General features: G+C 38.9%; 1 protein-coding gene across 1 annotated transcript in view; it reads left to right on the top strand.

The window, feature by feature from the left end:
- Nucleotides 1-388: 388 nt before the first annotated feature.
- The window catches only part of PCDH9 (protocadherin 9), a 685647-nt gene continuing 670212 nt past the window's right edge, over nucleotides 389-15823 (top strand). The window contains exon 1 of the mRNA XM_075046096.1: nucleotides 389-3424. Coding sequence (XP_074902197.1) covers nucleotides 389-3424 — 3036 coding nt within the window. The remainder of the gene's footprint in view (nucleotides 3425-15823) is intronic.

Below are 15823 nucleotides of genomic sequence, written 5' to 3' on the forward strand. Positions count from 1 at the left end.
GAAATTATTCAGAAAGTACGTGTTGAAAACGGTAGCTACCCTTAATCCTGCAAGTAGTTATTTCCATTCTCGCTCTGTGCAAATGCAGCCGACGGGATATTGGTGCATTTGTCCGGAGGGATTGCTTGTAAAAGGGAGCAGTGGGAAAACGTACTGCTGCAAGCGTGCATTGCAAAAACAGGTAGTAGTTGGCGATTGTGGATTTGTCATGCCTAAAAAGCCAATAATGCTGTTCTGTGTGGTTGTGTTGACAGTGCTGTCTCCAAATAAGAAATGAGATGTAATGCATCCTGCAGTCCATGCATGCCTCCTCTTGCAAATCGCGCATCATTCCTCTCTGGAAACCTTTAAGTCCTAAAATCCGGGAAAAGAGAATAAAAACATTATCATGGACCTGAGGGATTTTTACCTGTTGGCCGCTTTGATTGCCTGTTTAAGGCTGGATTCTGCTGTAGCTCAAGAACTTATTTACACTATTAGAGAGGAGCTGCCTGAAAACGTACCCATAGGGAACATACCAAAGGACCTGAACATTTCTCACATCAACGCTGCCACGGGGACCAGTGCCAGCCTTGTCTACAGACTGGTGTCTAAAGCAGGGGATGCCCCTCTGGTCAAAGTGTCCAGTAACACCGGGGAAATCTTTACGACATCTAACAGAATAGACAGAGAAAAACTCTGTGCTGGAGCTTCCTATGCAGAAGAAAACGAGTGTTTCTTTGAACTCGAAGTGGTGATTCTCCCCAATGACTTTTTTAGGCTGATCAAAATAAAAATCATTGTAAAGGATACTAATGACAATGCACCCATGTTTCCATCCCCTGTCATCAATATCTCCATCCCAGAAAACACTCTGATCAACAGTCGCTTTCCAATCCCATCAGCAACAGATCCTGACACAGGTTTCAACGGTGTGCAGCACTACGAGCTGTTAAATGGGCAGAGTGTCTTTGGACTGGATATTGTAGAAACTCCCGAAGGAGAGAAATGGCCTCAGCTGATCGTGCAGCAGAACTTGGACAGAGAGCAAAAGGACACCTACGTGATGAAAATCAAGGTGGAGGATGGAGGTACCCCCCAGAAATCCAGCACAGCCATCCTGCAGGTCACAGTAAGTGATGTCAATGATAACAGGCCAGTGTTTAAAGAGAGTCAAGTAGAGGTTCATATACCAGAGAATGCCCCTGTAGGCACTTCTGTAATTCAGCTTCATGCTACAGATGCAGATATAGGAAGCAATGCAGAAATCAGATACATTTTTGGTGCCCAGGTCGCCCCTGCAACCAAAAGATTTTTTGCTTTAAACAACACCACAGGGCTGATTACAGTTCAGAGGTCCTTAGATCGAGAAGAGACTGCTATTCACAAAGTGACGGTGCTGGCTAGTGATGGTAGCTCTACACCGGCCCGGGCAACCGTTACCATCAATGTCACTGATGTAAACGATAACCCTCCTAACATAGACCTCAGGTACATAATAAGTCCCATCAATGGCACAGTGTACTTATCTGAGAAAGATCCCATCAATACAAAGATTGCGCTAATTACGGTTTCAGATAAGGACACTGATGTGAACGGCAAAGTGATCTGTTTCATTGAGAGAGAGGTCCCCTTCCACTTGAAGGCCGTTTACGACAACCAGTATTTGTTAGAGACCTCTTCCCTGTTGGACTATGAGGGCACCAAAGAATTCAGCTTTAAAATTGTTGCTTCTGATTCTGGCAAGCCCAGTTTGAACCAGACTGCCCTGGTAAGAGTTAAACTGGAGGATGAAAATGACAACCCTCCGATTTTCAGCCAGCCTGTAATTGAGCTGTCAGTTTCTGAAAACAACCGGCGTGGTCTATACTTAACAACTATTAGTGCCACAGATGAAGACAGTGGGAAAAATGCAGACATTGTTTATCAGCTCGGCCCTAATGCCTCCTTTTTCGATCTGGATCGAAAGACAGGAGTTTTGACAGCCTCCAGAGTTTTTGACAGAGAGGAGCAGGAACGTTTCATTTTCACTGTTACAGCCCGAGACAATGGCACCCCTCCTTTGCAGAGTCAAGCAGCTGTAATTGTTACTGTGTTGGACGAAAATGACAACAGTCCCAAATTTACTCATAATCACTTCCAGTTTTTCGTATCGGAGAACTTACCAAAGTATAGCACAGTGGGGGTGATCACGGTGACCGATGCGGATGCCGGGGAAAATAAAGCAGTGACCCTTTCCATCCTGAATGACAATGAAAACTTTGTGCTGGATCCGTACTCTGGAGTTATAAAGTCCAATGTTTCTTTTGATCGAGAACAGCAGAGCTCGTACACCTTTGATGTTAAGGCAGTGGATGGAGGGCAACCTCCTCGCTCTTCTACAGCGAAAGTAACCATAAACGTCATGGATGTTAATGATAACAGCCCCGTTGTCATCTACCCACCTTCTAATACTTCTTTTAAGCTAGTGCCACTCTCAGCAATTCCAGGATCGGTGGTAGCCGAAGTCTTTGCTGTGGATATAGACACTGGCATGAATGCCGAGCTTAAGTACACAATTGTAAGCGGAAATAACAAGGGTTTGTTTCGGATTGATCCAGTGACAGGTAATATCACTCTGGAAGAAAAACCAACTCCTAATGATGTAGGGCTGCATCGCTTAGTTGTCAACATAAGTGATTTGGGTTATCCCAAATCCCTGCATACTCTCGTGCTTGTATTTTTGTATGTAAATGATACTGCTGGAAATGCCTCTTATATTTATGACTTGATACGCAGGACTATGGAAACGCCTTTGGACCGGAACATAGGGGACAGTAGCCAGCCCTACCAAAACGAGGACTATCTCACGATCATGATCGCTATTGTGGCGGGTGCCATGGTTGTCATAGTGGTGATATTTGTCACGGTTCTCGTTCGCTGTCGACACGCATCCAGATTCAAAGCCGCCCAGAGGAGCAAGCAAGGTGCTGAGTGGATGTCTCCCAATCAGGAGAACAAGCAAAACAAGAAAAAGAAAAGGAAGAAAAGGAAATCTCCGAAGAGCTCTCTTTTGAACTTTGTGACCATTGAGGAGTCCAAACCTGATGATGCAGTTCATGAACCTATCAACGGGACAATAAGCCTTCCAGCAGAGCTGGAGGAGCAAAGTATAGGAAGATTTGATTGGGGCACAGCACCACCAACAACCTTTAAGCCTAACAGTCCTGACCTTGCCAAGCATTACAAATCTGCCTCTCCACAGTCTGCTTTTCATCTCAAACCTGACACTCCAGTTTCAGTGAAAAAGCACCATGTGATTCAGGAACTCCCGTTGGACAACACCTTTGTTGGTGGTTGTGACACCCTTTCCAAACGCTCTTCCACTAGTTCAGATCACTTCAGTGCCTCAGAGTGCAGTTCCCAAGGAGGCTTCAAGACAAAGGGCCCCTTACACACCAGACAGGTAAACGAGCACTTTTACTGGTCTATAAGTACTGCATACAAGTGCCCGATCAACCAGTATTAAAAGTGCCACTATGTTGTGGGGTTTTTTTTGTTTCAGTCTAATTTAATTTAGTTACATTACGGGGGGAACAAAAAAAAACAAAACAAAGCAAAAACAAACAAAACCCAAAACTTGACCCCTCTATCATTTACCTGGGGCTTAACCATGCATTTGTAAAATGCCTCTGATACTTTGGGCTTTGAAGAGTACTGATTGTTAAAGGACTGTTATGCATCTGTGCATCTGCACATATATGTGCATAAACAAAACTGAAAAAAACCACCAAAAGACTTTTTTTTTTCTCCCCAGTATTTGAGTGTCCAAATGTAAAAGTTATTGAAGAAGAAAAACTGTTTCCTTATATGCTAAATTTCAGTCAGAAAACTTGACTGTTTCAAGATTGAAGGGATATGTACATTCAGTTTCAAATTGCAAAGTGAGTTGGCTTGAGTTTCTTTTACAGTTCAAGCTGATTTAGAACCTTGCTAAGTTAGTGTTCCTGAAGGGGTTAATTTTTTACCCTAAGAAAGACAGCCAAATTTCCAAGCTACTTCATCTGTGAAGCACGTGGTTTGTTGGTAGGATATAACTAAGCCATACGGAAGTCTTCCTCAGTTTTGCGTTCAAAACGATTTTGTTGTAATAGATGAAAGTTGGTATCACAGAGACAGTTTGTTGCGTATGTTAAAAAATGGCCAAAGCATACTTTTGAAAGGAATGCATTCTCTGAATACATCTGAATTATGCAGGAAAAAGAAGTCAGCCCATTGTAAATATTTTCTCATCTTAGTAATGCATAAGTGATCTGTCATAACTCATTTTAAACTGTGAAATACACCATATGAGGAGGGATTAGGAGGCTGAGAAACTCATATTTCAACCAAATCCAGCATTAGTTTTTCTTAGGTCTAATAATTCCTTGCTAATAAAGATTTAAATGCGGCGCTGTCTTAATTTATTTTAGGGGGGCCTGCCTCTCGCCACGGGCGGAGCGGGGCGGGCCGGCCTGTAGATGGCACCAAGGTACCGCGTCGCTTACGCTGGCCCGGCGCCAGCCCTGCGGTAGCTGGGGAAGGGGGGGGGGGGGCAGGATCAAGCTGATATTACAGCCAAAGAACCTTTTATTTAATGATAGTTGCACTGGAGTGGTCAGTAGTTAAGTTTCCGCGCGTTGCGAGGCAGCTTCCTTGGCGCTTCGCTTTCGCCGCACCGACGTCGTAGGCGTTGAGGGTCGAGTTCGCGTTCCTGCTGGCGCCGTGCTCTCCAAGTGATGGTGGTTTGTCTGAATTTATTAGGGATGTGAATCCTAGAGAATCAAGTGAGACACATTTAGGCTTGTCTTTGCAAAAAGATTTTGACAGTAGCCAAGTTTAGGATAAAGTCATCCTCTTGCTGTTGCATTAGCCTTATCTGAGATGAATGTGACGTTCCCAGAACTGTGTCTTGACTTTGGGTGTCTGTAAGGTGTCACGCTAACAAGATGCCAAGAATAAAACAAGCACTTGTGAGGCAGTTCTGCTAAAGTAACTGCTCTAAAACAACTCGTCCTTACAACGAGACACTGAAAAACATCGCAGAAGATTCTCACAAAACCTTAACCTATCTAATGACTTTAAAGAAGGGTATGCTCCCAGAGCCGTCGTCAAGGCTGTTACACAGCACCGTACACGTACTGTCAGCATAAGTTAAAAAAAGAACCAATTTAAAAAAAAAACCAACAAATTTATAGGAGAGCTCTGCGTAATCTGTGGTTACTCAGCTGAAGTTTTCTCCCCAGTTTTAGTTACCACATGTAACACCCACAACCCACACATCCCTTTTCTGTTCTGAGATGTTAATTTAGCTTAAATTAGTTTTCCAGACTCTGATAGGAAACTCAGACTTAATCCTCCACAGCATCTAGAGCCAGTTGAGACCCCAAAAATGATTTACCTGACAGAATGTATAAGCTCTGCACAGTGAAATTGAATATGAGGGGAAAAAAACCCAACCCCCCAAAAAACTACTGGCAGTATTTTCAGTCACCTGTGTTCATTATATTAAATACACTGGTTTTAGTTTAATAATAATATCAGTCATTATACCTGTATATGGACCTGATTCAAATTCCACTGAAGTCTTACTGAATCCTTTCTGAAGTCAGCAGATACTCGTACCGTATGACTTGTATCGCTCCCTGCAAAGGCTGAAATATTGTATGTAACTGAAAATATAACTCTTTCTTAGGTAGACAGTTGTCTAAACTAAGCTTGTGTATTTCTGTTCTGTGGGGAAGGAGATAGTCTTTTTTTTTTTTTTTTCCCCCAATGAAGACTGTTACAGGACGTAACCTTTTTATGCCCCCTTGTCACTTTTGGCTGGGGGAGTATAGCCAGCGATGGCAGTAATCATTAGCAGCCTTCCGACTATTCTGTCTGTAATTCCTGAAATAAGGATGCATTTTAGCTAATATTCATTGGCACAGGAGTTAAATACACCTTTCATGGGTCTTTTTTTAGATTTGTGATAGAGTATGGCTTTTAAGCAAAGTATTCAGACTTAAAAATCTTACTGAACAGTAGTGTATGCTAATGCCACAGTATCTGAAAAACTTTTTTTACAATTCCTTTAGGAAGAGATACTTAGTTCTGTGCCACTGTACTGTTTTCTTGAGGTTTAACATAATTAATTTCTCTGTATCTAATGTTGGAAGTTGTATTGAGTTACCTATATATTCGGCAAGTTTTCTTTACGTGGTTTGCAAAGGGTGTGGGAATTGTGGAGGATGTTAAGATAGGGAAAGAAGAAATATAGGATTAATATATATCTAAGAAATACTAGCATCCTCCATTTTTACTTACAGTTTCTTTCAGTCCAAGGTAAATACACATGCGATGTATCTTGCAGATACATTAATATTAATAGAGAGCTGAGACCTAAGTCCACACTTGGACTTCATTCAAGCAAAATCCCGTTAATGATAATGGGAGCTTGGCCCTAGAAATCTGTTAGAACTGGCTCCTAAGTCAGAAAGTTTTTAGAATTCAAAAATAGATTGTTAAATACAAATTTCTTAGTATTTTTTTGCTGGGTAATTTCTGTGCAATCGTCAATAAATTTAGTGGAAATTCTGTGGTTAAGTCTTCATATGTCACTTTGAATTGCACAGGCTGATGTTTCAGAAGTACCCAGTATAAAAACCAAAGCCTTCTTCAAGTGCCTATCTTGCAGTAAACCTGGTGGATGTTCTGAAAAGAGCATTTTTGAATACTTGAACTTGGGATTGTTCTAAATGCTAATTCACATAATTAGGAGTACGAGAAGGATGTTGCACACCACCAGCTTATATAGCTAAGCTTCCAAAATCAGTGTTATGACTCATAAAGAATACTGAAATCTATGCAGGCTTCTCAATCAGTGTTCTTTTCAGTATTTGATTGAACTTTAAAATGCACTTCAAATTAGTAAGTCACTACACCAAACAGCTACACAGAAATACAGTAGAAGACGACATGTTGTATTCTTCTGTGTGAAAGCCCTCTTAATAAAAAGCAAATAAACAGACAAAAAACTCCCACTCAGTGTCATTACATTAACAATAGGTTAAATAGTAAAAGAAATTAGGGCCAATTTACTGTGGTTATCCCAATTTTAAATTATAACAACTTCATTTAATCAGATTTGAAGTGCAGCAGTGACAAATAACACAGGTTTAAAAATATGTGTCAGTATGGGTTATGAGCAAAACCTTCAGTCTTCATTCCTAATCAAATAGCATTTAGGCATGTGCTTAACTTTCATTTAAAGTGGTGGAACTGAAGCAGATCCTTAAGGTCCAAATGACTTCAGATGTTGTCTTCAAGAAAGACAGCTGTAAGCAGACTCTAAGCACTTTTCTGAATTAAGATGATAAGTTATAAATTTTGGAAGTGTGCACAGTTCTAGTAGATTCAGGAAAGCTAAATACATGTTAACACTGTCCTTTAATTTCTGTGCTCTAATGGCAGAAATTAAGGATTTGGGGCTTGACTGACACATTAAATGCATTCCATACTAAGGTATGTTTTTAATCATAGAGTCAATAGCATCAGCTCTATGGAGCTTGCTTTACTCCTTTTTCAGTCAATGGACTTCTTGCCTGATCAAGGAATGAGTAGCCAGGCTCCCGCTGATCAATGCACATCACTTAAGCTTTCTGTGGCAAATGTAATTGATGTTATCTTACTCTGGAGTGTTTAAATTTGTAACTTTAGGGTTTATGTAAGAGCAAAGAAAAGCTGAAAACATTAATGACTCTTAATTTGCTATGCTGAGAGTGGCAATTTCAAGGTGCGTAAGTTGATGGAAATCTGCATTGGAACAGCAGTGCAGAGTCTACGTCACCTGCAAATATTAAAATTCTGTAACCATAGCATTCCGTAATTCTGTGCACGGTATTATTTTTAGTGGCCTTGTTTTACTGCTTAGTATAAAAAAAATACAATTCCATTGTTTCTTTTTTATGCTTAATTTCTTTTATGTGTTAGCATGGATATTAGTCTTGGGTGAGGACAAGTCACCTGGAAAAACGTCTGCATGTAAAATTCAATTGTTTTATAGTTCTGTATATTTATATATCTGTATCTATACTAAATATTAGAAATGGTAAAAATGTACAGTGTATTTTTTCTATCCTTGTATAACTGAAAAATAGGTTAACAGATTTTGCTCAACTGTCTAAAGAAATTCATCTTTCAGCTGAGACCAAGCATGGAAAATTTCAGCTGAAAAGAAGAATTTTTCAGAAAGTTAAGAGCATGTGAAAACTGGGGGTTATAATGGAAATCTGAACATAACCCTAAGCTATAATACCATTTTCAATAGTGACAGTAGAAATGCTAAACTAGAGTAGGGAACATTTTGTGTATACAGATACAGACAGTAAAAGCTTAGCAAGCTTCATTTCTCTTTAAACGTTTCCCATGCAAAAGATTTTTATCAGAATCACTGGGGTCTCATCTGTCCTGAATGTGCAAAGCCAAAGTTTCACAAATGCTAATAAATTTGTGCCACACACGGGAGTGAGAACCGGATCTTGAGAGTTTAATGCTATTGGAATTTTGTGATAATGTTCTTTTGTATATAGGAACAAGGGAGGATCTTTTTGGTTTCCATTTCAGGTTTTGACTTCCAAAGATTCTATTCTTCTAGCACAGCAAAACCATATCAGCCACACTTTATTGACAGCAATTTTATTGTAGCTAGAGGCTTACAGTAAGCTGTTTATTGCTGTTCCCTAACTCGGTTGACAGCAATTGGGGAATTAATTTTCTTGCCCCTGATGTGCTTTCTTGGGTATAAACAACAGATGTTAAAGATATGAAAACTGTGACCCATTTACATTCAGCAACTCTTTACGGGCACAGTCTACCTGTCTGAAGTGCAGGTTTCAAGTCCTAAGTAAGATTGCTTCATCAGTTGTAGGATTCTTATTTTTGCAATAGAACTGCTCATCTATACATAATCTGTACGCAGGCAGATACATAATACTTAATGGACCAATCCTCATCTAGGCAAATTCAGTTCAAGAATAGCCGAGTTCAAGTTTCATTTATTTCAGGAGATGCTGTGTCTTTTTACTGTAGCATTTAATTGCACCGAACATGCAGAATATAACTGACAAAATGTACATACCACGTTCTGAAAGATCTAACAGGAATTGCAGGTGAGACCTGAATTTTTGGTATCACTTCTCCCACAAAATATCATGGTGGTCTGTAAAATCTGTAGTCAGAAGTTTCCTCAGTTGCTACTCAAGTACAGCCATCTCATACACATTCTGTAACGTCCATGTCTTCGCTGAAGGAAAAACAAACATACACAAAATCATCTATTACTTTCCTCTTCTTTTATTACTGCTTTGACTTTCCACCCTGTGGTGGAACGTATGTAAAATGATTTATCCCAATAGACTGATGTGGGCATTTAAGCAGTTCATTTCTGGTTTACATGAGGTAACATTCCATTGACTGGAAATAGATTTCCCAGGCTGTAGACAAGAAATGAATGGATGCTATCATATTTTACTGAAGTATGGGGGGAAGGTGGAATCTTTTGTTTGTTTCCATTGGTATCTTTTTAGCAAGACATTTGCAACATAAGGGGCTTTAGCATCTTAGCTAGCTGAGAATTTAAGTGCTTGTCTAGATGCAAAATGCGTATCATCTTGACTGTTCCTTTATAATTAAAATATCATACAAAAAAGTTCCTTCTAGTATAGTTGCAATAATTTTGTTGTAACGGATTGTGTTCTAGTGAGCTATAAACTCTCTGCGGAAACAGAAATAGCCGTTACTGACAGAACGCACCTTAAATTGGTATTACTGCACTATGGCATTGGTCATGCGATTATGAAGACCTCAAATAAATAAATAAATAAATAAATAAATAAATGAAATTGTTTTGTATAGCAACATTGTTGTAGCCATACAAAACCAGTGTAGATTATTCCTAGGACCTAAGGATTCAAGGAAGCATTGGAGCCACCATAATTTCAATACTAAATTCATATTGATCTTACTAAAAATATCTGGACTTTCAAATCTTGGAAAGATTTGGCCTGCATTCTCAATTTAGTTTTCAGTTTTTGTGAGTACCATGAATTATGTGTGATAATACAGAGAAAGGTGGTTAAAAATCTGGTTTGTAGTCATACTGAGTTGTCTAAATTGTACCAGTCTCAAAAGTTACCCATTCTTTGTTTCTTGTTGTTGTTTCTTTTCCAGCTAGTGAGTTGTGGGGGAGACTTGTTTTAAAGTCTTGTCATGGGTTGTCCTGCATCTTCTGTTGCACAGAGGGAAAATTGAGTAATTTGGCGTTTGTCAGGATTCATTGGTGTGTAGTGTCTGTAGTTTCCTGCAAGCTGATGTTGTAGTTTTGCCATTTCTTTTGTGAAATGCCACACTGAGTTTTTAGTGCACAAATATTATTACTTGTTCTTCTGGAATATGCACACTTCTTGCTACAAGAGTAATATAAGGAGCCCTTTCTTAGAGTAACAGCTTAACATTTGAAGCTAAATCCAAACTGGGGTAAAACTGATGATTTACACCATCTGCAGCTCTTCCTGATGTTAACTTCTTTGTATAAGCAATAGGATGATGTTGAGATAATATTTCCAAAATCTAAAAAATATGTAAAATTAATTGGAAGTCAAGTGAATTAAAAATAATTTTATTTTGAGCTGAATTTGATAAAATGTGGAGGATCAACTGTCAGATTTTTCTTCCTTCGTTTCCTCCCCCAGGTTTGCAGAAATAAGACCTAGGTAGCATTTTAAAATAGCAACCACTCCTCACTCCAAAAAATTAAATTGGATATTCTCACTGGCTTATAGCTGAAAGAGGATAGCTATTGATATTGATTTGTAAAACACTTAGTAGCCTTAAACTGGTATTTGTCCATTCTTCCTCATTCCTTCCAGCCAAATCAAGTGTTAGATACAACAACTTTTATTTGTAATTTTGCAGGTTATTCATAATACCTCCTAGGCTTTCTTGTGTTATTAGTAAGAAAATTCTGTGATTGGTTTTCTTAGTTGTTAAAAATTACTAAATATCTGCTTGTACAATATTTTCAATCAAATGAGCTACTTTAGCCTATGCCTTATATGGTCATATAGCCTTTAAAACACCAAAAAAAGTAAGAGGAAGACCATTTCAGTTGTGAATGGTACTTACCATTCTGATAGCCTCTTGTTGATTGGTAGCTAGCAGTAATATCTCTTAAATGGCTAAACCTGGTAGGTGCAAATTTCTGTCTCATTATCTATGCTCCTTCAAAACACGTAAGGTTTTAGAGGCAATTGTGGTTTTGATGTAAAGGTGTCTGTAGGGTATATATGTTTCTATATATGATCTATATATCAGGTTATTATAGGAAGTGTTCACTCAGATTCCTTAAGGATTTGCTACTGAACTTCATGGTGGAATACTTTCACCACTGAGGTTTATGTGAGTCTCTATCTTCTCCTACCAGTATTTTTTGGAAGAAAGTTTTAACAAAAGTTTGGGTTTACAGGAAGGGGTCCAGGAGCTCCAGAACAGGGTGCAGACTCGTGAATTTTTATTTGAGAGAACACCTCCTTCCTGTGTAGAATAAGCCTGAAGGGAAGTGATATTTAACCCATTTTTAGTAGCTTTCCATTCAGTGGGGCTGGTTTTGGTAATACTGTTGTTTTGCCAGCCCTTCTCCTTGCAGTGTGTAATGAATATATCTGAACATTATGGTTGCTTCAAGTGCCCAACTTCTGATTGTGGAGCTAGCCTAATTTCTGTAAATGATGTTCACAAAAAGTATAATTTGTATCATCTTCAACAGTATACTTAGCTGGCAGCGCCTGTGCACACAGTACCTGATTTTGCTTCTGTGGACATTATGTTGGGATTCATCTTGTCTAACTTCTAATTGTACATCAAATCTAGTCTGCTTCACTGGGTTCATGATTTACTCCACCCTAAAGAAAATATTTTGGTTTAAACTGGTTGCCAAACCTGATGGATACAGTTGGGTGAGATGCATCCCACACCAGTGAAGGGTCTGATCCAGTGAAGAGCATGACCCAGTGTCATCCATACTCTTCCCTTTACCAGTGAAGAGCATAATCCAGTCCAGTTTTCTCACTGAAGTCGAGAGAAAGGTTTTAAGGGTGTTTATTTCTTTAAGGAAAGGTATTATTTGAATAGTGTATATGTGCACAAAAATGTATAATGTGCACAGCTGCCTTTGGGAAAGTCTTCTTTAGATTATGGCTCAAATTAAAAGGCTCCCAAATCAACAGAAGGACTCTTACTGACTTTTTATTAAATTGTTATCTGGCCATTCGTACAGCTGTCTATTTTAGGAAGATGGTGCAATGAAACACCGGCTATTTTGTTTTGGTGATGTTCTGCGTATTTCTGTTTTTCCTCAGCGCTGCATGTTCCTTGATGCCTTGTTCTGTGAATGTGAGTAGAGAAAAAGGGAAGTTGTAAACTTTTGATCTCTACCCTTGGTCATATCTGGCCATTCGCATTATAGTATAAAAATGCTTCTTTTGCCTCTCTGGTTTAGCTATGTGTCTATAGCACTAGATTTTCAGTCACTTGTCAGATTGTTTCACTTTTGCCATTTCAAAAATGCATGTCAAAATATCAGTGAAGTGCTAGTGTTACCAGTAAGAGAATTTGAAATTGCCTTCAGTTTGTGACAACAGTACCCTGAAATATGTATTGCACTGAAGTTGGTGGCATCCAGAGCAGCAGGAGGTAGACTATGCACCATTAGAAAAGCCCTAGTCATCTCCCATATTTTTAACAACTACCAGATAAATAAAAAAATAAATGAAATCTGCATCTGCCTAAGGACAGTAAACCTTGCCTGTTGAAATTTAATCTCTCCCCTGTACAGGAGATGGACTTTCCTATTTGAGATTTCATCAGTTTCATTTCAGAAAGCTGTTACATCTGTCAAACACCTCAGTTTGAAATGAACGCCTGATTTTTTTTTCCCTTTGTATGCTACAAGAGCACCAGGTTGTCAATCAGCAGAAATACAAAATGAGACAAGATAGGTGATCCACTCCTATGATTGGCATTTTATTTTTATTTTACAACCCCTTTTTTCTTCCTCGAACTGCAATGACTTAAAAATGGCAATGCTTTTCTATACTGTGGAAACAGATGAGAAACATGGATAGAGCGAAGGGAAGCCACCCTGGGTTTGCCCTGATCCTGTTTGTCTTGACTTCTGATGGCCGTCCTTTTGAGAGTACTGATACAGTCCAGGTGGGCAATGAAGCTGTAGCTGACTATCGCTATGAATTGTGTGAATGTCAATCTCATGTGAATAAGTTGAAAATATATTGTATGAATGCGATTTAAATACATTTACTTTTGCTTTTCTTCATTTTTGCTATAGAATTAATACATTGCAACACACCTCATGCAGCCCATAATATTTAACCAGTAGAGCAGGACCACTTCTGGGTGGGCTGTGTAGGCTTTCAAAGTACATCCAGGCAAAGGGGTGGTCCAGAACCTTCAGCAAGTAATTTGAATCTCATAATATTTGGGGGTTTTTTAATCTGCTTCCCTGATTACAAATCAGAACTTCTGTTTCTTAATGTGATTTTTCAAATTCTGGACTAAGAAATTGTCAAAATGCTAGGTGCTTTTTGAGAGTTTTAAGAAACTGATGCACTTCTGTGGTTCTGTGATGTATCTATTGATAGCATCCCTGCTGAACATCCCTGGATTTCAGTATTACTCAGCTTTGCTCAAATCTAGGCTTTGGCCTTCTTCTGTGCTTTAGCAGTTGATTAAGAAATACTCTAATCTGTCACAGAGTACCAAGAAACTAATGGCTTGTGGAGTATTTTAGTCTTCAAGCTTCCACTATAAATTATATGAAAAATAGTGTCATTTGGCTGATGCTTAAATACATCTCTTTCTTTTTTGAGATATTGTTGCTGTCCTTTCTTGTTTCTCTTTTTAATCTCTTTCATTCTCTGAGCACACTTATTTTCATAAAACATATGTATGCACATATTAGAAATCTGAGATTTCCCCTCAAATGAATACTATGACAGTAGAGAAGTGGCACATCTTGTGTGCGATCTGTTGTAGTACACCTGACTCGTAACCACATGTTGCTGTAAGTAAGGACTTTTAAAGAACCAACTGGTTTCATTAAGATTTGAAGCATTTGGAAGCCTATCTGCATAGAAGTGTAATATGGGAAGTAAAACACTTTCTAAACTAGATAGATACGTGCTTTGACATGTTCCAGTAGATTTAAAAGAATCAAATTAGAATGAATTATAGTTATTAATACAAATCTGAGAAGAAAATCCATTCCTGGAATATGTAACACACATTTTCCCTCTGTAGCTCGGTGGCATACTACATTTGGACTGCAAAACTGAGCTGAAGGTTGGGCAGAGGAGAAACTAGGGCCTAACTTCCTAACTGTGGATTTGCAGAGCTGTTGGCTGGGACAGCTCCTTCTGGTGATAATGGGAACTGAGGGAGTATATCTATCTGGCCCTAAGTTGCATGTCAAAATCTGAAGTATGTTTAATTTAGTGGACTTGTAAGTACTAAAAGCAGTTATAGGATGAACAGAGATGGCTGGTTTTGTAGTGTTACGCACCTGCATTTTAATACTGACCAAATCTGATTCACTTGTAATTGATTTTATATAGGCATCCTAGATGTGCATTATGGAGGAGTGAAACTAGTTCCTTATGGTATAATGGCTTGTATGAATCATTTGCCCTCAGAGCAGTTAACATCTGTATTATAGACACACACAACCAAAATCCTCTGTATCTATCTTCACCTACAGCTGCTGGAGTACTGTGCAATACCATAGTACCAGCTAGCCTGCTGGATTTCACCAGCTATTTTTGTAGCCATCCTGTATCCGTCATAGTTAAAACAAGTAGACAAAATATTTCCTTAATATATATTTTGCTTGCTTGCTTTTTTTTATAAGATTGGTCATACTTTTCTCACAGATGGCATAATGCATTCACAATTTGTAATAGGTGTGGTATCTCACTGAGACTTATGATAGAAAATTGATTCTGAAAACAACAGCAAAAAATGTAAATCACAAAGCAGAACAGTGGAGATTGCAACTCAGTAACTGGATAGTGTTTCTTGAATTCAGCAATTTGAAAGGGAGACTGGGATGAGAGATGGAAACATTCATGTATCTTTACATTTCAAAATGGTTAAAAGCTCAGTGTGGATGTCTGGATTTGTAGGAAAACTTACTCTTTTAATAAGAAAGCTGGCAGTGCTGCTGTGATATACAGAATGTCAGTGATCCTTGCGTCTGCTTGTTTAAAGCAGCATGCTGAGCACTTTTCAGCAGAGTGGTTTCATGCAATGCCTACTAAGATGCTTTATAGGTGGTGCAGATCAGCTCCAGACAAAGTACTTCTTGTTGCCATTTATGATTTTTATCTGTCATAAATCTGTCACAGAAGTAATTCCCAATTTCAGAACTTTCTTTCTTTGGATCAGTGGTGACCACATTAAAAAACATTCTGCATTCACTATCTTGCACTTGGTGTTTTTTAACATTTTCATGTCCTAGTGCTCAATACAAGCCTAGCTTGTATTCAGTATTGTTGAAGTTCATTTTGGGAAGCCTCTAGCTACTGAAGAGTGTTATATCTTACTTCCTGCTGTCCTCAGTAAAGATAGCTGAGGGTCAGGAGAGCCCTCTGCACGGTGTGCTGCTGCTTGCTACTTCTCATGGCATTTGGAGTCTGATAGGAATGCTGTGATAGCACCTTCAATTAAAAGCCACAGGCAACGAGCATAACAAAGAGAATCCTTAAGACTGCTT

Source organism: Buteo buteo, chromosome 14 (genome assembly GCF_964188355.1).
Source record: "Buteo buteo chromosome 14, bButBut1.hap1.1, whole genome shotgun sequence".
NCBI classification, from domain to species: Eukaryota; Metazoa; Chordata; class Aves; order Accipitriformes; family Accipitridae; genus Buteo; species Buteo buteo.